Source organism: Tetrao urogallus (assembly GCF_951394365.1).
Source record: "Tetrao urogallus genome assembly, chromosome: 16".
NCBI lineage: Eukaryota > Metazoa > Chordata > Aves > Galliformes > Phasianidae > Tetrao > Tetrao urogallus.
In genome coordinates this window covers 10696025-10722004 of record NC_136829.1, presented here as the reverse complement: position 1 = coordinate 10722004, position 25980 = coordinate 10696025, and the positions used below count along the sequence as shown (strand labels likewise).

The 25980-nt window shown below is 48.4% G+C and overlaps 2 protein-coding genes across 2 annotated transcripts; one reads left to right on the top strand and one right to left on the bottom strand.

The window, feature by feature from the left end:
- Positions 1-450: 450 nt before the first annotated feature.
- PLAGL2 (PLAG1 like zinc finger 2) lies at positions 451-2865 on the top strand (the record flags this gene model as incomplete). The annotated part of the gene is made up of 2 exons (XM_079543527.1): positions 451-734; positions 1644-2865. Exons 1-2 carry the CDS (start codon positions 472-474, stop codon positions 2863-2865), a joined length of 1485 nt encoding a protein of 494 aa, XP_079399653.1. The 5' UTR covers positions 451-471.
- A 9021-nt stretch (positions 2866-11886) lies between these two features.
- On the bottom strand, positions 11887-25864 carry TM9SF4 (transmembrane 9 superfamily member 4; the record flags this gene model as incomplete). Its single annotated transcript, XM_079543268.1, is given in 19 exon segments — positions 11887-12036; positions 12416-12505; positions 13055-13174; positions 13763-13826; positions 14141-14316; positions 14508-14591; positions 14931-15006; positions 15129-15210; positions 15778-15910; positions 16496-16566; positions 17031-17142; positions 17337-17455; positions 18046-18169; positions 19350-19479; positions 19560-19728; positions 20122-20221; positions 21707-21820; positions 25772-25816; positions 25820-25864. Coding segments are annotated over 19 exon segments (2004 nt in total).
- Between the last annotated feature and the right edge of the window lie 116 nt (positions 25865-25980).

Sequence of the window (25980 nt, the reverse complement as noted above, 5' to 3'; positions counted from 1 at the left end):
TACAAAGAACATAGAAAAAGATGAGAAGAAATTCCACAAAAAGAGCCTGGGAAAGGCGGGGTATGTGGAGGCACAGGGAGACACCCACTTATTTCAGGACAATGCGTGCAGCAGGTAACACTGGTTGCAAAAACATTATTCAGAGAAGCTTAAGCTTTATTCAGGCAAGTGAGATGGGAGTTAAGGGAGAAAAGAGCCACGTGGATTCTGGAGATGTGAGTTTCCCAAGGCTGTGAACATGCAGCATGAGTGTCTTCACGTGTGCTTGTTGAATCTCACCCGTGTTTTGTGCTCAGGTGGAAGATGCAGGGCCTTAACACCAATTCTTCTGTGATTCCAGATGATGACGTTTTGCTGTTAAAGCAGTTTGGTCACTGAGGGTTCCAACGGAAACTGCACCCAGACAGCATCAAGTGAGACATCTGCAGGCTCGAGTTCTGCTTGACATGGCCATGTTGTACTAGGCCTGCCATGACGGCATTTTTTCCCAGTGTTCCCAACTGGATTCAAGATGCAAAGCAGGAGGACGAGGAGACAGGCTGGAAATTAGTTCATAGGCCAAGAGGTGAAGAGACTGAAAGTCAGGGAAAATGCCAGTGTGAAATATCAGAGACCTCCTTCACCAATGTGGACAAGCTGAGAACTCACACGCTTTCTCATACTGAGCAGAGACCGTACAACTGCCCTCAGCTGCACTGTGGCAAAGCCTTTGCATCTAAGTACAAGCTGTATAGGTAGGTAATTGCTGAGTTCCTGTGCAGAACAGTGCTCCTCTACCAGAAGAGAGGGGGAAAACCCCTCCATCGTGTTTTTTTGATTGAATTTCTGAGAAGGTGGAGGAGGGGGAATGCCCTTGTTACCTTGCAGAGCAGCTGAGTCCCAGACATTACCATACTTGGCATCTCTTTAAGCACCCTGCAGAGAAGTTCAGATAATAGTTTATCCTGAGCTCAGTATGTTTTTCGTTTTACTAAGAAGGAAATTGAAGCAGAAATTGAAGTTCACAGATTAAAAAAACAAAAGGAAAAGGAAAAATAGCGTTCACATTTGTTAAGTCCTACCTTTGTAACTTTAATCACAGAAATATTTCTGTGGCACTGCTGCTCTAGCATGAAATAGAGCTCACATTTATGCACTGAAATATTAGATAGAATAATTAGAGTTCCACTGGGAATTGAAGACTAGATGAACCACAGTGTCAGACAGTATAGCATACCAAGATAAAATCAGTCCATATTAGCTGTCAGCAGACAGCGACAAAGTCTGATGCTTCCTGATGAAATGAAACTATCTCATCAGCAAACAAGTATTTCTTGTCATGAATTTTCATTGTCATTTCCCCCTATGATAGCCTCAACTTAAAGAACAGGAACCAAGTAGGCAACTGAAGTGTTCATCTGCAGAGTTGATGCCTACTAGGGAGGACAGGTACTGCTGGGACAGCCTCATTAACCGGTGCATGAAATGCTGTGCTTCTGTGCCTGCTGCCCAGGCTGCCAGTTCTGCATCTGTTAGTGAAGTTAAAATGGCACTGGGATTTTTATGGCATGAAGCATAGAACACGTGGAACGTTTTGGAAAAGTAGCACGCGTTCTCTGAGGGGTTGGACACCAGTCTAAACTTTGGTGCTTTTCTCCCAAAAGGCATATGGCCACTCACTCTGCTCAGAAGCCTCATCAGTGCATGTACTGTGAGAAGATGTTTCACCGGAAAGATCACCTCCGCAACCACCTGCAGACCCACGATCCCAACAAGGAGGCCCTCCACTGTCCTGAGTGCGGCAAGAACTACAACACGAAGCTCGGCTTCAGGCGACACCTGGCCATGCACGCTGCCGCCAGCGGTGATCTCAGCTGCAAGGTGTGCCTCCAGACATTTGAAAGCACCCAAGTCCTGCTGGAGCACCTCAAAGCTCATTCCAGACGAGCTTCTGGTGGAGCTAAGGAAAAGAAGCATCCGTGTGACCACTGCGACAGACGCTTCTACACCCGGAAAGATGTGCGGAGACACTTGGTAGTGCACACGGGGCGGAAGGACTTCCTGTGCCAGTACTGTGCTCAGAGGTTTGGGCGGAAGGATCATCTGACCAGGCACATGAAGAAAAGCCACTCCCAGGAACTGCTGAAGATTAAGACAGAGCCAGTCGACATGCTGGGTCTTCTAAGCTGCAGCTCATCCGTAGCGGTGAAAGAAGAGCTGAGTCCCGTCCTGTGTATGGCATCCAGAGACATGATAGGTGGTAAGAGCTTCCCTGGCATGTTGCCTGTGGGGATGTACAGTACGCATCTCCAAACCATGCCAAGCTCAGGGATGCCCCATTCTTTGGTTCCCAATTCTCTTCCAATGGGAATGAGCTATCCTCTGGAGTCATCTTCTCCTATCTCTTCCCCACCGCAACCTCCTCCAAAGTATCAGCTTGGATCTACCTCATATTTGCCTGAGAAACTACCCAAAGTAGAGGTGGACAGCTTTTTGTCAGACTTCCCTGGCAGCCTGTCTCTCTCATCTGGTGAGCCTCAGTCCTCTTCGCCTCAGCCACCCGCTCTGGATGAGGCTTTGCTTTCCAAGAGCCCTGCTAACCTTTCAGAGGCTCTCTGTGCTGCTAACATGGACTTTTCTCATCTTCTTGGCTTCCTCCCCTTAAATCTTCCTCCTTGCAATCCACCTGTATCTTCAGGGGGATTAGTCATGGGCTACTCACAGGGGGAGACACAGCCACTGCTTTCCACTTTGCAACATCAACCTCAAGAATCTCCTGGAACTGGGGCCTCACTGAACTTTGGGCCCCTTCACTCGCTGCCCCCCGTCTTCACCTCGAGCTTGAGCACAACCACGCTGCCACGTTTCCACCAGGCATTCCAATAAGCTGAACATAGCACTGGAGAACAGATCTTTCAGTCACCCTTCTGTGGAGAGCCTTAAAAACGCACAACTCTTACTTCCCTTTGGGGTCTGAAAGCTTTGCAAAGCTGATTCAGACAGGAGGTTTCTGGTCTCTGGCAGGAGCACTTGTAAGACTTGAACAGCAGAAATTCCCATGCCAGTCTCAGTCCTGTACAGCGAAAAGTTTTCATCTAATAGACTGGATATATTTTATCTGATTTTTAAATCTGTGAATCAGGAGCCACACTTAGCACTGACCTTCCCTGAGATCCTGGAGCTATGTTCCTCTTTGGGAGGGGACTGTCCCTGAGAAGGAGTTGAGACTCTTTCATCACGGGCTAAACGTTTGAAGAGTCCAGCTTCCATTTCAAGTTATCACACTGCTATTCTGGCAAAGCAGCTAATACCTTCAATGGAGAAGGAGAAGTCAAGATACCCACGCTGTATGAAGCCAACGGGGAAGAAGCTGTCCTTCCCCACTACCTCTCACCCAACACAGCTTACTCCGTCGAATACAGATGACTCCACATCAGTGTTAAACAAAGGACCGTTTACATGCAGAGTTCAGACATCACTTCGTTCTTCTTTGCGGAGCCTTTAGGTTAAACTCAACACAGTGAACATTGTTTACACAACGCAGTTCTGTTTCCACCGTTACAAAAATAGGAGGCACCAGAACACACTGGCCTTATATCTGGTGTAGCTAGAACACTGTTTACACGACGAAGTCAGGTTGCACTGATTTCTCTTCACGTATCACATTTTTCCCCCATGGGGAAATACATTGCTTTCTGGACCACTTCAGCCTCTGCCACTGGAGGCAGCAGCTTCCTGCATATTTTCTCTGACTATCCACGTGTCAAGGGGATGGAGCAGCTTGCAGAACTAAGCTTATGTTTGTGGTGTATGTATAGAGCCCTTTTAAATATCTCCTACAGGCAAACAGATCATAAGTCTGTTTTGGAAACCAAAGCATGAGAAAAGGCTGGGCTAGGAGGTGGGGGCCCACAGCTCCAAGTCTCATCCTGCCAGGCAGGGAGGAGAGCAAGCTTCAAGCCCCTAGGTTTGCTTTGTTTTATGAACCACAACCATTCAGCGAGGTCAGTACCTTCTGGCTTACCCATGAAGCGGTCTCAAGAGTTGCATGCTTATTTTTTTTTAACCTGTCCTAGGGTGAAGACATCCAGGAACTGGGAGGAAAATTTGGTCCCAGCTTCATTTACACTTGTCACTGTATTTGAAGCATTTTTCCCAACACTAAGTTCTAACAAATGCTGAGGGTTCAGGCCTGCAGTCACTCTTTCACTTAGAATTTGGTCCCCCTGGCCGTTTTGTTCTCTGCTTAAGCCTTGCCTCCAGAAATCCAATCCTGCTTCGCCTGCTTCCAGTCCTACCTCCCAAATCCTTCCCTACCTACTGTGCAGCCAAGCAGCAGCCGGCTGCTGGGTGTCATTTAGCATTTGTATGGTCCCTGCTCTCACATTCCTGAGCGTTCTCGCTGAACCTTAGAACCCGTTTCTGGTTATAGACACCCGGATCTTCATACCTCAGCATGCAGGAACTGCCATAGGCCAATATCAGCCAGGAAATCTGTCAGTATGATTCCCTGTAAATCTAGGAAATGCAAAATCTACCTCTACTCTGTTAACTCTTTCAGTGAAGCCACATACTGTCCTTGCTCACCTCCCCAGAGCACCCATTTCAGTCAATGTTACCTTCTGCTGAGCCACCGATCCCACCGTGTGCCTGTGCTCATGGGCTTGTCCCCTTCCATTGTAGTGAAGAATTTTATTTTTAACTTAGTTTAGTGATTCTTCCCAGAATGACTTTGTAGTGATCCATTGATTCTCCAAAACATAGATCAGTTGTTTTAGATTAGCCAGCAGTGCTGCAAATAATACTTCTGTATCAAAATGTAATATAAGATTTATTTACCTCGGCAATGTCCTGTGGCAATGATTCCCCTGGGTTAAAATGCAGTACTTCCCTTTCTCCACTGTAAATTGTTGCCTTTCCAAGTTCAACGAGTGCCTTCTTGTTCTCTATCATAGAAAAGGTAAACAGGGCATCGCAGCAGTCTTCTGTTTACCATCACTGAATACCTCAGTCTCATCTGCTGTTGCTTTTCTCCTTACAAATTAAAGAGTTTCACAGCGTTACCAGTGATATGCAAGCCTTAACCCTGTCTTCAGTTTTAAGAGAATAAATGGGTCAGAATGGATCACTTACAGCAAGGAGTGTCAGATTTATGCAATGCCATTGCACACCTTCTTCTTTCCTTTCTGGCCTTCTTGCTTTCTGCCTGCATTGTACTCCAAACAGACGTCAGCACTGGAATTCCTTTAGCAGCGGTAGCAGAGCTTAGAGCCAGGCATCTTCCTCCTACCAGTAGTCTGTCAAAGAATAAATGGAATTCGTTTCACTATTAGTTGCATGTGTGGTTTGCTTTGCACAGCTCCTCCAGCGGACCTGCAATAACATTTGTGAGTTAAATCAAACCTGACAGCAGCAAAGGGAGCACTCTTGCAGACAGCACGCTCAGGCTGATAGCAAGTGTTTGCACTGGAAGCTGGATTCAGTTTCTGCTCCACAACAGAGTCTAGCGCTTGCAAGGAATTTGTCAGCCGGTCTGAAATAACAGGCTGCTTCCATTTGGAACGCTAAGCACACAAACATTATTTCCTGAAGTGAATCAGTGGGCAACTTTTAGCTGATTTCTAAGAAAACAACATTGAGCTTCTAAGATACGCCGCTTCAGAGTCTAAATTCACTGGGAAGTGTCCACTGAGGTACCAGAAAAATCAGCAGACATCCACCTCGGGCAAACTGGTGCTGTTTGTAGATAGAATGCAATGTTGGGTGCTGCAGCACAGCCTGCAGAATTGTTCTGTGTATGCACAGGATATTCGTGCATGAGGGGACAGCATTCATTGTGCTGCCAAGGCTGGATGTCACTGCAAGTCAGCCAGGCAGATGGAGCCATCCTGGGAGGGACAAAATACTTCAATGGAAGAGTTTTTGAAGCAGGAATTTCAAAGAGGCTAAATGAATGCAGGAGACAGCAAGCTCGGCTGGGTTTTACACACTGAGGTGTGACAGCAAAGCTCTTTATTGCAGGCACATCTGTGCCAGGAAGATGTCATCAGATTGAGCCCAAGGGAAGCAACTACAGCGAATAATTGGGCAGGAGGGTTTAGAAATGCTTAGAAGCATGGTTAACTTGAAGGTTCAAGACTGTGCAGATAGCCAATGTATAGAGCACAAGTCCAGGAAAGGACAGGACACAACCTAAACAGCAATTGTAGATCAGAATCTCCCTAAATTATCAAAACGATGAGGATGTAACATCCCACTAAAACAAGGATGCCCTTTGCTCACGCCAGGTGAGCCCCATCCACAGCAGCACAGGATTAACTCACCTGGCCAGTCCTTCCCAGGCTCACATTTCTGGAGCTGTGCGAGAATCCAAAGAGCTTTTCCCCATGGCATTACAGCTTGCTCAAGACCCGTTTGCATGAAGGAACAACACCTTAACTTGCATTTGTTTCCAGTGAGTTTCACTTGACAGAACACCCAGCTATGGCACTTTGACAGATCCTGCTCAGCTGGCTCACATTAGTGCCTGCTCTTTAGCCCTGGTGTTGAAAATGTCACTTCAATGGGAATCCCTCTTTCCCCTCTGGCAGATGGATGATCTCAGTCCTTTTGTTGGGAGTTCAGCTCTTTGTTCTTTAATTCCTTCCTTGCTGACAGGTGAACAGCAGCTGCTTGGGAGATTTCCTGCAGTTCACTGAAAAAAAAAAAAATCCTGGTTTCCTTTCTCTGACTTTGCTTTGCCTTTGCTGTCTGGAAAGAATGATCCCACAGAGGCATTTTCTACTTCTTGCAGTTCAGATTCTTAAGAAGCAATCTTCAAAGACACTCTCCCCATCACCGCCACCTTCTTGCTTCTCTCTAATCAGTTACTCAGGCTCCCTCGATTCTCCCTTGGGTGCCTATTTCTCAGTTAATTACTTGAGCCCAGTCAGATGCTCTGCTGCTACAAAAGGCGAAGTGCACGAACCAAGGCAGAACGGCTCAAACAGAACCACTCCATTAAAACTCTTTGAGCTTCCATCATCTTCATCCAGGACGTGCTGCTTTCTGTCACACGCGGCTCGTCTCTGCACTGCTCCTCACCTGCCACGCGCTCACCTCACACCAGTGGATGAGCAGGCTGCTTTAGGAGCCCTTCCACATACCTCAGGCGTTCTGTACCTGCAGGTAGGAAGTCTTCTCCCATGGCATTTCCCAGCAGACTCTACCATCCCTATGCTGAGCACTCACCAAATGCTTCAGAAGCATCTTAAGCAGAATTCTTCTTGGGTCTGATTTTCTGATGTCCAAAACAGATCATATTCTGCACATCCACACCCGAGGTTTAGCTTTGCTTTCCTATTGAAAGCACAGTTTGCTTCTTACGTGCACAGGTAGTTTGCATGCTCTGCACTGTGCGCTCGTGGCTGAAGCTAGGTCTTCCCCAGTCCTTCCCACTGGTGCCCAAATTCAGCACACGCACCCAGTGACACGGAGGTACCTTCTGTGCACTGGGAGGTCACTGTGACAAGGCACTGCAAAAGAAAGTTATGTGGAATTTGGACTATTAGATACATCAGCTCTTCATTTTCAGTTAGGGAAACGATCCTCAAACATCTTGTTAACACGCACCTCGCTTTAACTGTTACCTTCCCCTTCATCCTCACCATCTGCTTCACATATTGTATCATTCTTTGAAACTACTATGCAAGTAGACAACCAGGTCTGATGGTGAATGTACTGAGACAACAAAGAGAAAGCTGTGCAAAGCCTATGGGACAGGGAGAGCTCAGCGCAGGCCCAGGTCAGCAGGCCCACAGCCCATTCCTGGGTGTCCCCAGCACCCTCTGCTCCAGGCTGGTGCACAACGCAGTACTGGTGGAAGCCAGTCCTGAGCTCACACCTCCTCCTTGCCCTATTGAGTGCCTAAGACTTGGCTTTTTTTTCCGTGCTAGGGGCCCCTAATATCTAGCAAATATTTTTAGAAAGTTTGTTTTGTAATGTTTGTACTGGTATTTTACTTGAATGAGAATATTGAACAAGGAAAAAAAGAAAAAAAAAAGTAGAGATCTCTGCCCTTGAGGTGGTCGCAGAGGAAACCTGTGGAAGCTGTGAAGATCCCCACTGGGAAGCCGTCATGCTTCAACGCTGCTGCAGAGCCACAGGGAGAATCCCAGCCCTGCTGAGGATTGCCATGGGTGGGATTGCCCACAGCCCAACTTCTGCTCATCAGAGGCTCCTCAGATCGAGGGCAGAGCGTGATGCAGAGCTCAGCAATGTCTCAGTCGGAGGGAAGAGCCTGGGATTCCTGCTTCTGGCAGCCAAAGGCAGGACACGCCATCAGCCACCGTGCTGCAGTTCCTGTTCTCCGGTGCTGCAGAGCTCTCCCTCCCCACTGCTGTCCAAGGCAGAAGCTTCCCATGGGTACAGCCTGATGTTTTTCTATAAAGAAACTTTCTAGCACTTTTGTACACAGCAAATAACCTCTTTTTAATGGAGTATTTTGAGGGGCTATAAACAAGGTTTTTTAATTGTAAAAAAAAAAAATAAAATGAAGTGCCATTAGGAGATGTACAGGTCACAATTAAAATCAGTGCTTTCATTGTTTTGCAAATGAAGTTCAAATTGAAAGCTTTTTTTTTTTAAAATAAGGAAGTTGTTTATTAAAAGCATTTGAATCATGCACCCTGGGTACTGTTGTGGAGGGGAATGGGGCTTGGGTTGGCCTGGTGTTAAGGCAAGTCAGAGATGCAGTTTCCTACACAAATGCCCAGACTTTGACCTTTCTTTCAGTCACAGAATGAGACCCAAGGAAGGACACAGCACCCTGCCTGGGCAGCCAGTGCCATTCTTTTGCACTAAGGAGAAAACCAGTTGTTAGACAGCATTGGTGCCTTGGTTCCACAAATGCCAGCCCACACAGAAGCACTGCAAAGCATCCAGACACGCTCAGCTCCTCAGGATGGTGCTGAACCAGAACCAAACTCGCAGCTCAAGCCGGGAGCAGCCGTTAGCAGGAGCTGCAGCAGCACTTTGCCAAAGGAGAGCAGGGTGCTGCCCCCTCAGGGATCTCTTTTCAGGATAAGGTGTAAAAGCCAAGTCATTTTCAGTGCCCAGATACTTTCCTGGGTCTCATCTCGTTCTCATCCCTATCTCAGATGGGTGAGACGTGCCCATCCCCCCTCAGCACTCTCCTCCCTCGCTAACACTGAGCACAGTGGAGATAGCTGGCACTTCTGCATTCTGCTCAGAACCAAAAGTAGCAAGCTCTGCACAGACTGTCCTGGTGGTGGAGCTGAAGCCTTCCTTTGCCCTTTAAGAGAATTGACTACGCCAATGACTTTTTGAGTTTTGATCTTAAAAATGCAGTATTTCCCACGCTGATCTTGGCAGCTGATCAGCATCAGACATTCAGCAGCCACCGGTGCCGGCAACCCCACAACCCACAACGATCTCACTGCCACCTCTGAAGGAAACTTGTTGCTCTTTTCTCACAGCAAAAAAAGACAAGCAAAGGTAAAGACATCGAGCTGAAAGCCAACGGTGAAGTTCACCATCCAGCAGCACCCACACACCTACACAACACGAGCAGAGGGGACGGCAGCTCCCTGCCTGCTGCCCTGCAACCCCACGGTGCCTCTGCAGGCACAGTGCTCTCAGCATCAGCTGCACGAGTCGCACAAACACGAGTGAACGGAGCTGCAAACCATCTGACAGCACAGCACGTGGCAGCAGTACTGCAAGGAACAAATCAGAGTACCTTGGCTGGTGGCAGCTTCATGGCAACGTGCAGGACATGCGGCGCTGGGAGGAACCTTGCTGCTCCATCAGGTTCTCCTGGAGAAAAATATGACTGAATAAACCAGTACCCCAAGCTCTGCTTCTGAGGAAAGCATGCAGACTACAGGGGTGTCTGAACAGGCAGAGCATAATGGGAAGAAAATCAAAGAGGCGGCTTAGGAGAACCCAGAACAGGACAACGGCAGATTTATTTACAGTAGGACACAAAGAATACATACATTAATTAAAAATTACAAAGAATACAGAGAAAACACTTTGGGGAAGGAGAGAAATCAATGCTGGCTGAGCCTCCCCGCTGGAGTGGGGGATAGCAAAATAAACCCAAAATCTCCTCTACGATCTTGAATCAGAAGTGAGGCAGGGCTCACAGGACAGCTGGCTCGTGTGTCCCCTGCTCTCTTTTCCCATTCTTGATTCCTGGCTGGGCAGACTTTGGCATGGTGGGGGGGCTGAGGAGGAGTCAGAGAGACTGGAAGCTCCCTGTGGGGACCAAGGCCATTGCTGAGAGCCATGGGTCCTTGCATGGACCTGATGGAAACCCTTGGGGCAATATGAATTAAGGAAAGCAAACCCACCCAAAGCCCTCAAGTGTACGCAGTAGTGCTGGTTAACAAAGAGGGTTTGGGACAGCTCTGGGTTGAAATAGCATCACCTGGGGCAGCTGGTCACTTGGAGACATAATTTCTTGCTATAGGAAAGAGCAAAAGGGAAATTTTCATAGCTCTCATGGAGAAGAACAAAAAACAATACCACCACCGCCACCTGTCCCTGCAGCCCTGACTGAATCCAGCCATTCTGGGGATGGAGGGAGCCTTCACTGCAACGTGGAAGCCCTTCACCAGTAAACATCACGTAGATTATCAAAACAAAACATTTAACCTCATTTAAAACAAGCTTCCCATGGGTTTAATCAGGCATCAATCCACAGAAACAGAGAAGCCCACTGCAGAAAAGCCTGCACTGGCTGTCCCAAAGGGCTTTAACCATTTTGTGGAAAAGAACAAAATACAGCTGAGGGAGCGCATGCTTCTGTACCCTGGAGGTAGAGAATCTAAGAGAAAAGAGCAGCAAGAGCAGCTGGAATGCAGGGCAGGTAGTGAGACAGCTGCTTCTGGCCATGGAGAGCTCCTGGGGGCCGCTCCCTTTCCCAGCCCTTCTGCACAGCCAGCACACCCTGCAGCAGCTGAGGCTCAACACTGCATCAGATCGCTTGGCACTAACACAGCAGCAGCACAGACCTCGCTCAGTGGGCCCTGCACGACCCCCGTGGGGCTCCCAGGAAGGAAGCCTGCCTGTTTCCTCACGTGGCTGGAGCAGAGCTGCTGATGTACCAAGCCCTCACACATCTTGCTGCGTATCTGTCCTCACGCAGCCCAGTCCCACAGCAGCACGCTCTGCCACACCTTCTGAAAGAGGGGAACATCCCCTCCAGCCCTTCCAGCAGATGCATCCCAAGCGGCCCCATGCTGTCCAAGGCCAGAAGCTGGGAGAAGTGATGCTGCCAGTCGAAGTTCTCCAGCTCTTGGGGTGAAATTGCACTTCCTGGGCTCTGAATGGCACCTCCATCCAACTGTAAACAAGCCGAAGCCAGGATTAGACGTTGAGAGCGTGCTGGGTGAGCTGGGTCAGCCTTTTGGGATCCTTTCATTTTGCCACAGTCAAGCTCCCTCTTCTGTGCAGACATGAAGGCAGGAAGGAAACCCAGCCTGATACTTGTTGAAGCCTCCCTGAATCCTAGAGCACCCTAGGGGCTGGAAGAAAATGTTGTCACAAGTGTTTCCACTGCTGTCTTAAATCCATTCATCATCAACAGAAAAAAAGAATTAGCAAAAAAAGGGGTTTACTTATGCAGAGGGATATTTCTTTGCTAAAAAACTCCCTCAAATCTCAAACAGGATAATAAAGTTAAAATGTAAGGTATCTACAGACCCCTTTCCCCCCAGAAGTAGCCCAGAATCCATGTACACTGTGCCAGAAGTTACATTCCAAAATGAGGAGTTATTTATTTCTCTTGTCACTCTCCCAACTGGATTTTGTTTCCTCGAAAGCACTGGGAGAAAACGTCCTCCTCACTGCCAGGAGGATACGTGTTCAGAAGTGTCTGTTTTCTGCTGGGTCTGTGCATCTTCAGTCTATTTTCACTGCGGCGTAGATCTTCCGGACAAACATGTAGGCTGCATAGAAGCCAATGGTGCCAGTGAGGAGCCAGAAGGACAGGACCATAAGGGCAGTGTAGCCAAAGTATAGCAAGGAGGGAATGAACTCAACAATATCCAGCTAAAAGAGAAAAAGAGGAAGGGGGAAAAAAAAGAAAAAAGAAGTGAAATCAAGTTCCAAAGTAACATAAGTCAGCTTCCAAAGCAGCCACCACCCTCCACGAGGGGGCATTCAAAAAGGAAGAGGAAACCTTCTGCTCCGGGCATTTCTGTTCAGCTGAAAAGACATCCCTTGGAGGGAGGGCACTGTGAGCAACTCATTGCTCCACACAGGTAAACCCAGGCACTTAAACCTCCTATCTGCTATGGAGATGTCAGTGCAGCTGGCAGCTCAGCTGCCCCGTGCTTGCATAGGGGCAGACTGGGTGGTCCCACCATTTCCTTTCCCAGATCCAACAATCTCCTCTAGAAAAGTGCCACTTAAAGAGGGATAACAATACCTTGTTCACGAAGTAGAAGACAGCATAGATCAGCACATAGAAAGCAGATCCTCCAGACACCAAGAAGGTCCTCCACCACCAGCGGTAATCCTGATAGGGTAAAAAAAACCTCAGCATTATCCCACAGGGTTCCTTTTTTCCTGCGTCCTTTTTCCCTAGGTCAGGAAGGACACAAACTTATGGGGACAGGGAGGACATCACTCATTTTCCTTGAAAGGAAAGCACAGGTTGGGCAAAACGGGGAACTACTTTGCCACAGAGGTGTTTCTACACAAAGGATGAAAAGCTGTCAGTGAAACAGAGCCATGAGTATTGCAGCACTGGCGAACAAAGAACACTCAGCCTCCAGCCCTGCATTTCTCTTTGGACGGGATGGAATGAAACTTCTTTCTTTGGGAAGAGATGTCAGCTGAAAATGCCCTGATCCCAGCAGAATTTCCTGTGTGAAACCACTGCTCCCAGTCTCACAGATATCAAGTAGCTTCAACTCTCCTTAAAGCAGTAAGAGCCATCAGAACCACACAGCTGGACCGTGCTAGATTTCTGCTAAGCAGCAATAACATAAACTACGCTTCTCCAGAAGCAATCTTGCATTCTGAGCTACTGTAAGATCAACAGAGGAGATGAAGGAAATCTCACCTCGGCACAAAGCTGGAAGTACACCATGACGATGCTGATTTGGGAGCATGATACCACCAGGATTATAAACACCAGGAAGAGAAAACCAAACAGGTAATAGAACTGGTTCTCCCAGATTGCCTGAAACGAAGACAGCGTAAAATTGTTTCCATGCTACTGTAATCCATCAGTGAATGCAATTCCTCCAGTTAGTGCAGGAAAAAATGAGGGGCCCTCAGCTTCAAATAAGAAACATCACAGATCTGGGGTGTTTCACTGCATTATACTTTAGAGAAGTCTGCTTGTAAAAGGTGCCCAAAGACAGCTGTGGCATCTCATTCCTCCCCTTCACCTTCCTAGCAATGGCACAGCAAGTTCCTCTACGTCCACAGGAAGGTGAGAGAAAAGTGACAGCTGGAACAGCTCAGCTGTCCCAAAGCCAAGATTTCTCCTTGACATAATGCTGCATTCAGCTTCATTTTCACCACCATCCTTCACATCTCTCAAAAAGTTTCTACAGACAACTCCACGTTTTCAGCACAAAGAGTCTGAAGAGACCCAGAGCCCAGCTCTCTCTAAGGAAAACACTGAAAGTGCCTGGAGGGAACCTGTCAGCCCTCAACAAGGACAGGAGAATCACTCCAGGTGGGTGCCCCCTCCCTTCCAGAAGCCCAATCCCTTCAGCACAAGAGGAGCCCTATTCAGAAGCAAAGTGTGTTAAATGCTTACGCTGAAAATGAAGAACAGTTCGATGAACATTGCTCCAAAAGGCAGAATACCAGCCATGAGAATCCTACAGAGAAAGGAGAGAGAAAAAACTAAGCAGCACAATACAACTGTCTGCCTATCAGAAGCTCCCTGTGAGCACCTACAGCACTCCTACCAAAAGCTCTAAGCTCCAGCGAGTGTTAGAATAAGTTTCACATAGTAAATGACACAACTTTCCCCATTGTTGAGCACATGAAACCTGTCGAGATTAGATCTCTGCTGCTGCACTACTGAAGAAAACACATCTGTGATCTGACATGCAGACACCAGCAGAAAAGGGACGTTCAGGAGGCTAAGAGAACTATGGGGAAGGGGCTCAACTCACCGCATGGCACTCACCCAACAAATTTGTTCATATACCACCTCTGCTCTGGGATCTGCCTGGGAATCTGATTGGTCCGTACAGGATTGTCATAGGGCTGTTTGCGAAATCCAAAGTAGTACCCCAGGTAGACCAAGGGCAACGAGATCCCAAACCACATACAGAGCAAGGCCACCATGGTAGGGAAAGGCACCTAGAATCACACCAAAAGTAACAAAAACAAGATCACTTATTCTGGAGTCATTGGCCAGGCCAGCTTCAGCCTGCTACTGCACTGCCACCCGCAGTTAGAAAGACAGGTGAAAGCAGGCATTTCCTGACAGCACAGTCACCCACCTCCCACTCCAAGAGGCCCCAGAGATGAAGAAGTTAGGAGTTACCTACCGCTCCAGAGGAGTGTTTTCCCCAGATGAAACAGTTCAGCACAAAGCAGATACCGAAGACGACACCCGGATACAAGGTAGCTGTCTGCAGGAGCAAGCATAAGTCAAGAGAACACGTGTGGCTTATCAACCAGATGCTTCTTTCTCATGAACCCACTGCTGGGACAAAGCATCCCGTTTGCTGCAGCAATAATACATGGCAGGAGGGCGTGGGCAGGATCTCAGACAATCTGGTTGCTTTGCTGTAGTAAAAGCTCTGGCTTTTACCCTGTACTTTCTATAAAGCTACCAGGACTTCTTCCACACCAAATCTTTGCAGAATAACCAGGCTGCATCCTGCTACCCACAAATACACAGGGAGTTCATCCACAGACCTTGCCATCATCAAACCTGGACAAGTAGCACAGAACACCAAGAGACTCACACAAAAGGCTCCCTTCTTCCATCGATGTCCTTTCAGAGTCCGGTACAAGCGGCCAGCAAAGAATCCACCAAAAACCCTGGACAGAAACAAACCAGGACAAAAAAAATGAGTTTTCATTGCTGCAAACAGGGAGGGGAAGAAAAGGGGAGCGGAGGGGCGGGCAGGACAGTTCTGCTGCAAGAAGCAGTGGTCACCTACCCCATGAACATGAAGAGAAAGCAGGCAGTAGTCATCAGCGCACCCCGGCTAGAAGGCGACAGCATCCCCAGCATAGCAACAACTGGGGAAGAGAAAAGGACAAAGTTGAGTGGCTCTGATGCACACGTGCTATCCTGCATCTGGAGGACAGCAGCCATCCCACATACAGAGTGCAGCTGCCTGGGATCTGTGCCTCTGGCACAGACCTCATTTCCTTGAAAGCTTAACATATCCACAGCTCCAGCACTGGCAGAGAGAGCCACAGCTTTGATCTCAAGCTGCAGACCATATGTGAGCCTCATCTTAGCCAGATATTTGAGCAGGTGCAACTCAGAAAGCAAATCACACGTGCAAAAGTCTCTCAGCCCACTATCACACAGCGCTTGTTCAACAGAAATCGTGACCTCCTACCTTGATTACAGACAATACAAAAATAAAAAAAGCCTTCAGCTGGGAAATGCATTTCTAGAATACCTGGGTATCAGAAACGCTGAGCAAAATCATACAGCCTAGATTGACCCTGCCAAAAGGAAGCAGCCTTGCCATTTCCCCCAAGCTACTGTGAGCACTGATTGAAGCTGCAGTCTGGAGCACTGTTCTTGTTACAGCCATTCCAAGCAACGCTTCCACAATGGTAACTTCCACTTACAGATGACAATCAGGATCATACAGAAGAGCTGAATTCCAGAACCCAGGAGAGAGCTGAGGATCATGGGATACTGTGGAGGCCTGAAAACATCTCCATGCACAAGTTTCCACCCAGATTCCTCCATAGTATCTTCCTGTAGCAACAACAAGAAAAGAAAGTATTCAATTACAGCCCACCAGTAGAAATGAAGGTGCTATCACAGCCACCCCAACAGGTTAACTTCCTTGCAGCCAGTTCTATGGCATTCTATCACTCTAGTTAAGAAACTTCTTTTCTCTTGGGCTTAGAATGGTTCAGACCCAAACTGCCAGTGTCAGGGCACACATTTATCAAACTGGCAGCAGTCAGTACCTAGCTCTAAAAACATCTGAACTGGTATCCATTATTGAATACAGAGTAGAAAAGGTGCCACAGGATTACAGAATGGTTTGGGTTGGGAGGACCCTTAAAGATCACTTGCCCCCCCCACCATTGCAGGCAGGGACATCTTTTACTACACTTGGGTTGCTCAGTGCTTTCTGTCCAGTCTGACTTTGAACACCTCCAGTGATGGTGACAGCACAATACAGAACTGCACTTCTCATCTTCAGAATTGGAAGAAAAATGGAGCAAAGAAAAGAGACAAGATGGAAAGAGGTGACTACATCTACAAACCAGGCTCCTGCTGCTCTGTGTCCCCCTCCCTCTCCCATCCCAGCCCCAAGAACAAACGTCATACAATGTCATCTTCCTTGTTGTAGTTGGCTATGTCCTTCCGGAGGGTGCGAATGATGATCATGCTGAGAATACCTGAAAACAAGTACAGTTTAGCTCAGGGGCTCCTGTGTGGCCCTGCTGCTCTCATGCTGTGCAGCCACGCTGATCCCACCAACAAAGACAGAGCTGACTAGGAGAGGAAGCCTTGAGTCGTGACTCTTCTCCCCCAGCCTACAGCAAAACCAGAAACAAAACCCCAGGGAGCAGAAAGGCCAGTGCACCAACAGGGCACTGTGGCTTTCCTGTTGTTTTTCTTTAAACCACACTTATTCTACTACCTCAGCTACCCGCATCAGAGAGCAGACCTTGGTAACAGTCTGATCCCACAGAATGCTGCCCAAACCAGGAGGATTTAAGCGTACTAAGGTCTATTTCATGCCCCTTCTGATCAGGCTTAGACATAAGCAATCCTCCCCAGGCTACCTGCTGTTGAGGCTTAAAGAAAACTCCGTGCACATAAATGGCAACGCCTTCTTCACCCCACACATCTCACTCACCTGAAAGGAAAAAGACGACCACAACGGAGTTAATGATGGAAAACCAGTGAATCTGCACGTCACTCATGGTCAGGTAGGTGTCCCAGCGGGATGCCCATTTAATGTCACTTTCCTGAAAGAACAGCAACGTGTGACCAGAGACCCTTCAGACATCCCAGAAACTATCACCGTCCCGTGTCTTCTCACCACCACATTCCCAATGTCTTCCACAACACCCGTGTGGCACACTCGGAGCACTAACTGCTAACAAGTCAGTGCTGGCTGGGGGTGGCCGGCTGCCAGCCAGCTTCCCTTTTTCTCCCTCACCTCCCAGTGGACAGAGTAGGTGAACAGCAACTGGTTCTCCTTGGTGGGGTCTATTTCCTGAGGGGCAGAGCCTGTTGCTTCAGGCAGGGTGCACATGCCCTTGTCATCGGCCTTCAAATCTGTAAAAGAAGACATGGCATGCACTAGGTCATCCCTCCCATCCAATGCACCATACCGCCCACTGATCATCCTGGCCCCACATGCTTCTATTACTCCAAATACTGCAGGGGAAGCATTCAATCCTTTCCCAGTTGCTATGCAATGCTCAAAGCAATTATTCCAGTCAGCAGAGGAATAGCATTAGTAAACTTTAAGGAAAACTATGTGCAGCCTTCACCTTAACCAGAAGGGCAAAAGCTAGAAGCTCTGAAGCCTAGGATCTAGATCACAGCTAAATCCTCTGTCCCACTACACACTAAGAAACAAGACCACTCCAGCAAAGCCTGCTACTGCCAGAGGAAAGCTGCACGGGATGGTACACACTATGGGCAGCTCTGCTTTGAAAAACTGCTTTCACGTTGAGCTTAATGAAATAAGAATGCTGCTCCTTCAACTATTATTTTTTAAACTTCAGTCCCTCTGGAACAGCTCCTAATATTCTGTGGATCTCTGGACTGTCACGCCTGCTGGCATCCTGAGACAACAGCAGAGTTCATATGGCCATAAAAGAGATTCTTCTCCCTTGCTCCCTTCCCTAAAAGTCTCCCACCTTCTAGTTTAATGCTTTGGGGAATCACTTCAAAGCGCACGACTCTGTAGGTGGGCTCCTGGTTTTCTTCCACGTCCTCTCTGTGGTAGTAAAGGATGAAGGAGAGGTGGTTGTGCAGGTAGAACTAAAACAGATCGACAGTAAATAAAACATTAGCAACCCAAAGAAGGAATGAGTGAATTTTAGAAGCACATGGAGAAAGCTAGGGAAGAAAGCTAAAGGCTCCAACTGTTCCCAGACACATTGTGCTACAGCACAAGATCAAGCCAACACTTTCCAAGGCTAAAGGAACAAGAGCAGAGAAAGGGTATTGAAAAGGTGACAACTCAATGACTCCAAGCAACAGTGACAATGTTTCAGCCTATTTCTGGCCTAGACAATACCGTTATATTCAGATTTATCTCAGCCACGCATTCAGTGAAAACTTCAGTGGCAAAAGAACCACAGAATGGATGCTGGAATGGCCTCAGCCATGGCCTTGAGTTTCCTGCTTCCTTTCTCTATCAGATAAACATTAATTAGTCTGTGGGTGCTCACAGCTGTCCTAAGTTTGCACTTTCAATAGGCTTTTACATCACCTACTACAGGAACAAAGTACAGATCGTTAAGCAGGCACAGCAGGTTTGTTCACCAATGAGAGCTTACTCTCAAGTAGCAGAGCTGTGTTTGCACCCAATCACTGCCTGCTGAACAGATGCATCTGTTAAGTCAAACAGCTTCTCTTCAGAGCACACAATCAAAGAAAATACCTGCAGGAGCACCCATGCTAGATCTCCATTTGCAGGCTTATGAAGCTTCTCCCAGATGCTCACAGACAGGAAGCAGCTCTGTTTTGTGAAGTTTGCCAGAGCTTTTATGTTTTTTTTTCCCCCAATATCCAATACCCTTTTCTACCCTCCTAAACTATGCTTCTTTCGCAGGTAACTAAGTACACTGTACTGAAGGAATCAGACTTGTGTTTATTCTAGTCTGGAATGTGACTACATTGTGTTTGTTTTGTTTGTTTGGGTTTTTAAGCACAAGATGCTCCAAAGCTGTTAAAGATCAGCCAGCCTTTGTTCTCCTGAGAGAAACCACATGCAGTGTGTCAGTGCTGGGAGTCTTGGCTGTCACTGCAGTATTCCAGCAATTCCAGCACCTGCCCCCACTGCCTGCCATCAGGAGACCTCTCTCCTATTTCCTCTCTCTATAAAAGCTTCTGTTGCCTTCCTAACCCTGATGTTCTCTGGGGGATTTCTAACACCTTCTGACAGACACCCACAGCTCCTCCGGGCAACCCCTCACACAGCATCCAGATTCTCTACCTTGTTCCCATCCAAAAACCCAAGCCTGTATCCATGCTCGAACTGCACATCCTTCTCCTTCTTCTTGTCCTCTTCCTCGCGATTGGAATAAAACTCCAGCCTTGTTGCCACAGGTAGGTTATCAGCAATGCTGAAAACACAGATTTCAGATCAAACTTGTCCACACCACAGAATCCCCACTGACACAAACCCATGCTCGAGGTGACTCACAGGTGGACATAGTAATCTTCCCGGATCCGCTCAGCCATCAGTTTGCTCTGATCCACTGTCAGAGTGACTGGCTTGTTGGGAAAGTTGCACAGAACTTCACATTTCTTCTCTACGTTCATGAAAACCTGGAAAGGCGTATTTACAATTCGATCCCCCCGGAGAACCTCACCTGGAAAACAGGGAAATAAGGGCAAGGTTGAAGACTGCCAGGCTTCTTGCCACTGGTACTGCCCCGGGTCTGCAGTGCACCGTACAGCCAGAGCGATGAGAGCAGGTCTCCCTTGTTAGCACAGATACAAGGCTGAAGGATGGCTCATTTATTTTGCTGGAAAACCTACAAAGCTGCTTCCAGCTTTCCTTCAGGTCAGTTGTCTCCCTTCTAAAATACACCAACATCCTGGTTTGCAAACTGCCAGTATATATAAAGAAATAGAGAGAGCAGGCTCTTCGCAGCTTACTAGAGAGGACGCTGCCAATTGCTTTTCCTCCTCTAAACCCACAGTCAGCTCCCAAGGGGCAGCCTGCCTATTGCTGGGGAGCATTCTCATCAGCAGATACATACCAAGATTCTCAGCTTTGTACGTTATCTCGGTGGGCTGGCAGAAGGGCAGTGAGTAGTACTCATACGGTAACTGGGTTCGTGAGCTGGTGAGCTTCACGGCCTGGAGGAAGAAAGGAAGAATTATCCCTGCGACAGAACCCACTTTCCTACCCTCGACATCAGCCAGAAGCTGAAGATCAGTTTCAAGAAACACCCCAACATCCCACACAGCTCACTCTTGGAAGCTGTAAGAACACACAGAAGGTCCTTGCAGAGCTCCAGCTTTCTTTCTTTTTGCACAGTTCCAAGCTGTACTTCTCTACAACTTAGTAGCACTTAATTCACAGAGAAACCATTGAAGAAAGGAGCACAGTGGATTGTTTTCACAAATTTATGACTCGGTGAAGTCTCACAGAACAGCAAAGAGCTTCAAAGAAATTCAAGGGTCAAATTTTGTGCAGCTGTTTCCTTAAAAAAAAATAGAAAAAAAAATCATGTCACGCAGGACCTAAAGGTCTGGCCTCTGGAAGCATGGAGAGTTGAGCAACTTTTGTCTTTGGAATCCACCAGATTGGGAAGACAAAGGACAGTGACAAAACCCAAACACTTCTGGAGAGCTCTCACAAATCACACTGCACAGGGGAAGTGCAGAAACACTGCAATAGCCAGGGCCACAGCTGCTCATAGAAACAGGAGAGTTTTGTAACACAGCCAAGCTCATTTATTGGAAGAGCACTGGCAAACATGCTGACTTGCCTTATCACTTGAGGAAGCATTTGGCTCATGCAATCCCTTTGAGAACAGCCATTCCAATACCTCCTCCTTCCAGGAAGCTTACTGTAGCCACAGGCAAATCTCATTTGCTTAAAAATAGCCCCGACTGCAGCCATAGAGCAAATTGTGTTGTGGGAGCATCAAACCTCAGCATCCCCAGGGGTGCTGGATTTTGCTGAGACAGAGGCCACAGCTTTAGAAAAATAAATGAAAAGGGCTATAAATTGCTGATGCCTGGAAACAAGGCCTGGCTTCCTCCTGTATGGCAAGAGCAGTTCCAGCACTCAGCACCAGCAATGGTGCACAGGAGCAGCTCTTCAGCAAGCCCAGGCTGTAAGATCCTGTAAGATCCACCGCACTCAGGAACAAATGTCTGCACTGGAGAGGACTTACAGTTTTCACTTGACTCAATACAAAACACACTAAAGAGGAGAATACTCAAGAGGTTTGACACAAGCTACTTCTCTGACCTACCACCCCCAGGCCCACCTTCCACACAGTTGGAGAGTCAGTAAAGTGCTGGAGAAAAATCAGATTAAATTCACTTCAGAACCGTAGTGAGAAAGCGGGCTCTTTTTGTCAAACAGAACAACACCTCGAGGAGTTTGGTGCAACTGCTGAAGGAATCGGGTAGAAGAAACCAGAAGCAAGAGAAGGAATTGCATTGGGAATGGCAGCGACCACCTGAGGACTGCTTATCCCCAACACCACACGTGAAGGTAGCGAAAGTCTGATCTGCCAGTCCCATTTAGCAGCTACAATACAAAGGAGGAAAATGAAAAAGCCACAGAACCCCGAAACAAACATACCAGCAGCTTCAAGTTTATCTCACCTTTATTTCTACAGGATCGTTCCAGTGGAAATTGATAGGAGCCACACCAGGTACATAGAAAGAATCCGTACCATGAAGCCACAACAGCAAGAGCAGCAAATACCTTAGCCTTTCCTGCAAAAAGAAGAAATATTAAACTACAAAACAAACACCAGAACATCATTGGAGGAGGGCAACACCACTGAAAGCACTCATCCCAGGCATTACAGAGTCCTTACAGTTGAGCAGTGAAACATCAGTTAATTCAGGAAAGCTGTTAACTTTGGTCCATGGCTCTCATTGAGCACCTTCCACTCCTTGCTTGTTCACATGCAATGAGGAGAGTGTTGGCTTTGCCCAGCTACAACACACCCATGTTTATCTGCGCTATGATTTGCCTCGAGATTTACCAGAGAGTTAACATTCACCCTGATCTGGATTTCCCTCAGCTCTGTGGGTCAGGAGCTGCCCTGCACCATTACCTGCTGCACTCACATCACAGCTCACAGCACCCAAAGGGGCTGCTCACATCTACTCTCTTTCCAACTACAAACACTGTGATACAGTTTAATCTTTAAACTTAAAACGTACATAAAATATAAGTGCCAGAGGCTTGCCCGAAACGTGTTAAAACTAAGTTGCCAGCTACTATCTACCCCCATCACCACCCAAAGGAAGATTTCCAGACTTATCCCAATTTCAGCTTACTGTAGTTACAGCAGGCAAAGATCATCATCTGGAAAGCAATTGGGAAATGCGTCTTAGATGTGAACAGTGCCCTGACATGGGGTAGGTTTCATGTACTTCACTAAGTTTTGCCTTCTCTGATCATGTAAAGGAGAGCTGTGACTCTGAGCCATCAGGAAGAGATGTCCCAGGCAGGTGAGCAGCAGAGGGAGTGCTCTGCCCCACAGCAGCCACCTGCCTGTAGCACTTGCTCCATTTGTCACCAAAATGCCTGTCATCCACTGCACAATATTACTTAGCAAAACCTAAGCAAAATCGAAACCACATTGGTGCAATCCTTGTCATGACAGGCTTACAAGATGACAAAAATAAGGATGGAGCCTTTGGAAGGCACTCAGGAGACACACAAGCACACAGAAGATGCACTGGTGATGGATATGGATGGTGATGACTCAAGACAGTACTGGGCAACAGAGAAGATGAGAGGGGGACTATAGAAAGCATTGCCAGGAAAAATAATTTGGGGCAAGAAGTGGGAGCACCACCACGCAGCAGGAGGGATGGAGTTTCCAAAGTGACATTGGAGGGAAGGACGTGTGATGCCTGAAGCCTTCCTCATTAGGATCCTTGCTGCCATACTCATAGATCAGCCTCCCCCCCTCCAGCTGAAGAGAGCAGCTTATCAAGCCAACACAGATATGCACCAAAACATCTGCACAACTCCTGGGCCTGGCCAGACAATCTCTCATCTAGAAGATACCTGCAGGACTGAACACCACCTGTGCAAGATCAAAATGAGCAGGACAGAGCTCTGCTTATCACACTCTCTGGTGAGGCACAAGCTTCCAGAAAAAGGAGATCCTGTTTTCACGGCCTCTACCACGAAGTTCTGAGCATTTCAACTCTATGGTTCTGAGCATTTCAACACACACACACAGAAATCACTCTGGGGACAGCCTAGCATCTAATGTGCCAGGTAAGCCCACAGCAAAGCAGCAAGTAGTGCAACACAGATGCACAACTCCAGACCAAGCCAGCCCAGGCCATTAGCACGGGGAGCAGCTATGGTGCTGCAGGCAGGAGCCCAGCACTGAGCAAGGCACAGAGCCCCAGCAGAGACACAGACACGAAACTCAGCACCTGAAGCCTGTGGGACTCCTAATGAAAGAATCTGAAAACATGACAATCCATCCCTGTAGTTAACCTCAGAGTGTACCACTTATCTGTAAAAGTAAATTCACTCGAATCTTTCTTGCAGTCATTCTAACACTGTATTTTTTGTCCCATGCGCAGTGTAACACTGTAATGTGATGGAAAGTAAAGCAGCAGTAGTGAGGTGGCAAAGTTTGTGACTGCAGCAAATGAGGACAAGCCCAAAGGCAACAGCTGCAGATCCAGAAATGAAGGAAAGAAACTGCTTACCTTTAAAACACCTCAGGTATGCAGGGATCTCTAGTGAGATCCCCTCACCTCCACTGCCAGCCCTTAAATGAAGGCTGGAAGGGGTGGATCCTGGCTCCAGCCCTTCCATCACTCAGATGCACTGCTTACACCTGAGCTCCCCTGGGTTGGCCCTCCTTCCCACCAGGTGCTCCATCACTGCTTCAGGCCACAGCTGAGCATCTCCACTACACAGCCACAAACAGAAACTCACACAAAAACCCTCTCCAAGAAGGTATTCCTGGATAACTACCACTAAACTTAATGCATGCAAGCAATTCCAGGGCACTGTTTCTTTGATTTATCTCATCTAGAAAGACTTGAACAACAGTGCCTTTTCTTCTGCGAATTCTCAAAGGATTTTTGTGAAGGACCCTTCAAGCAACAGCAATTCCCAGCACCCCGCGAGCACCACAACACAGCTCTTTCTGTACTGGCTCCCAGTTCAACTACAGACTTGTGAACATAGTGCAGTGTTTTCTTAAAGGGAAGAAAACATGAGAACAGCAGAGAAATGAGAACAGCGTATGAATGAGATGAAGGAAATATGAAAAAAAGGGCAGAAGATACTTTGAACAGCAGAAATCAAGAGCTTTCAATCTTCACTTTTGAAGAAAGCCAGGAAGAGCAGCCTGTGCCTGGCTGTTTGTCCAACCATTTGTCCAGCCAGATGCACAAAGCCCTGATCCCAATTACCATGTTGTTCCAAAGTTTCAGTGACCACAACCTTTAAACACGCTGTCAGAAAGGGAAAACTGAACACAGTCCTCTAACATGCAGTGAGAAACAAAACCCCACACACAACAAAGCGCACCTGGGCTCTCCCCACATGCACTCACCAGGCAGCCACAGGATGCACCCAGCATTACCAGCACCTGCTCACCACCCTCCCTTGCTCATTGTGTCCCTGACAACTGCTTGCACAGCCTCACCCTTATCACACTCCTGCCCAGCCCATGCTCATACGCAGAGGAGTCACTGAAAGCCTTTAGAAAGGAGACAAGCACTGCATTCACATCGATCTCAGAGAGCCCCTTTGAGACCAGGAGAGCTGTCAGCAGCCTTCAGTGCCTTTCACAGGAGGCTACAAGGAAATGCTCCATCCCTAGAGGCATCCAAGGCCAGGTTGGACAGGGCCCTGGGCAGCACGATCTAGTCCTGGCAACCAGCCCAGGGCAGGGGGTTGGAACTAGATGATCATTAAGGTCCCCTCCAACCTAAGCCATTCTATGAAACCCCCAGGAGAACCATCTCCAGCACTCCTCGTTGCCTGGGAGGCAGCCAGCAGATCACGGCAGCATTAAAGCTAAATGAATGAAAGCCTCCACTACCCACACAGCGCCCACCTGAGAACGGACTCAGTACAGCACACAGCCTCTGTGCACAGCTCTGCTCCTGCAGAGCTTCACCGTCCCTCCGTGCTGGTGGGGAGGAAGGCTGCTGTCATGAAAGACCAGTGAGTGCCTCACCATGTGTTTCGTCCTGCACACGGGGGCCCTGATGCTCACCCACATCGGCAGATTCCCACCGGGAACAGTTCCGACGACTTAAGGAGTAATTCAATCGTTAAAATATAGCCACAAAATTGAGAAGGAAGGGATGGAAGGGAAGGAAGGATTCAGCCAGCATCAGCCACTGTCGAGCACTTAGAACGGCACACACGGCCGCCCCAGGGCAGCCCGCTGCCGGGACAGCACCGGACCGCAGGATTGGAGCACCGGACCCCGGCTCGGCCCGTGGAGAAGCGCCCGCCGCACTCTGCCCTCCGCAGCCGACATCGCCCCGCAGGGCCGCAGGGCCACCCCGGAAGGAAGCGAGGCCGCAGCCGGACTCGGAGCACCGCTCCCGGCCCGGAGAGCCCACGAGGCCGAGGAGCAGTCAGACTACGAGCGATGCCGGTGCCGCTCCCGCCCGACCCAGGCCCGCCGGACGGAACCCGCGCGGCCGCCCCGCACTCACCACCATCGCCGCCGCCGCCGCCATCTTGGATCCACGTGTCGGCGCCTACGTCACCGGAAGCGGCGCGCGGTTGGCTGCGGGGCCCGTCGCCATGGCGACGGCGGCCTCGGCGCCCGGCGGCCGACTGCGCTCGGCCCGGCCCGGAGCTTCCTCCGACGGCAGCGCGGAACCGGCGCAGCGATGTCGACGGCGGAGCTGGGGTCACCAAT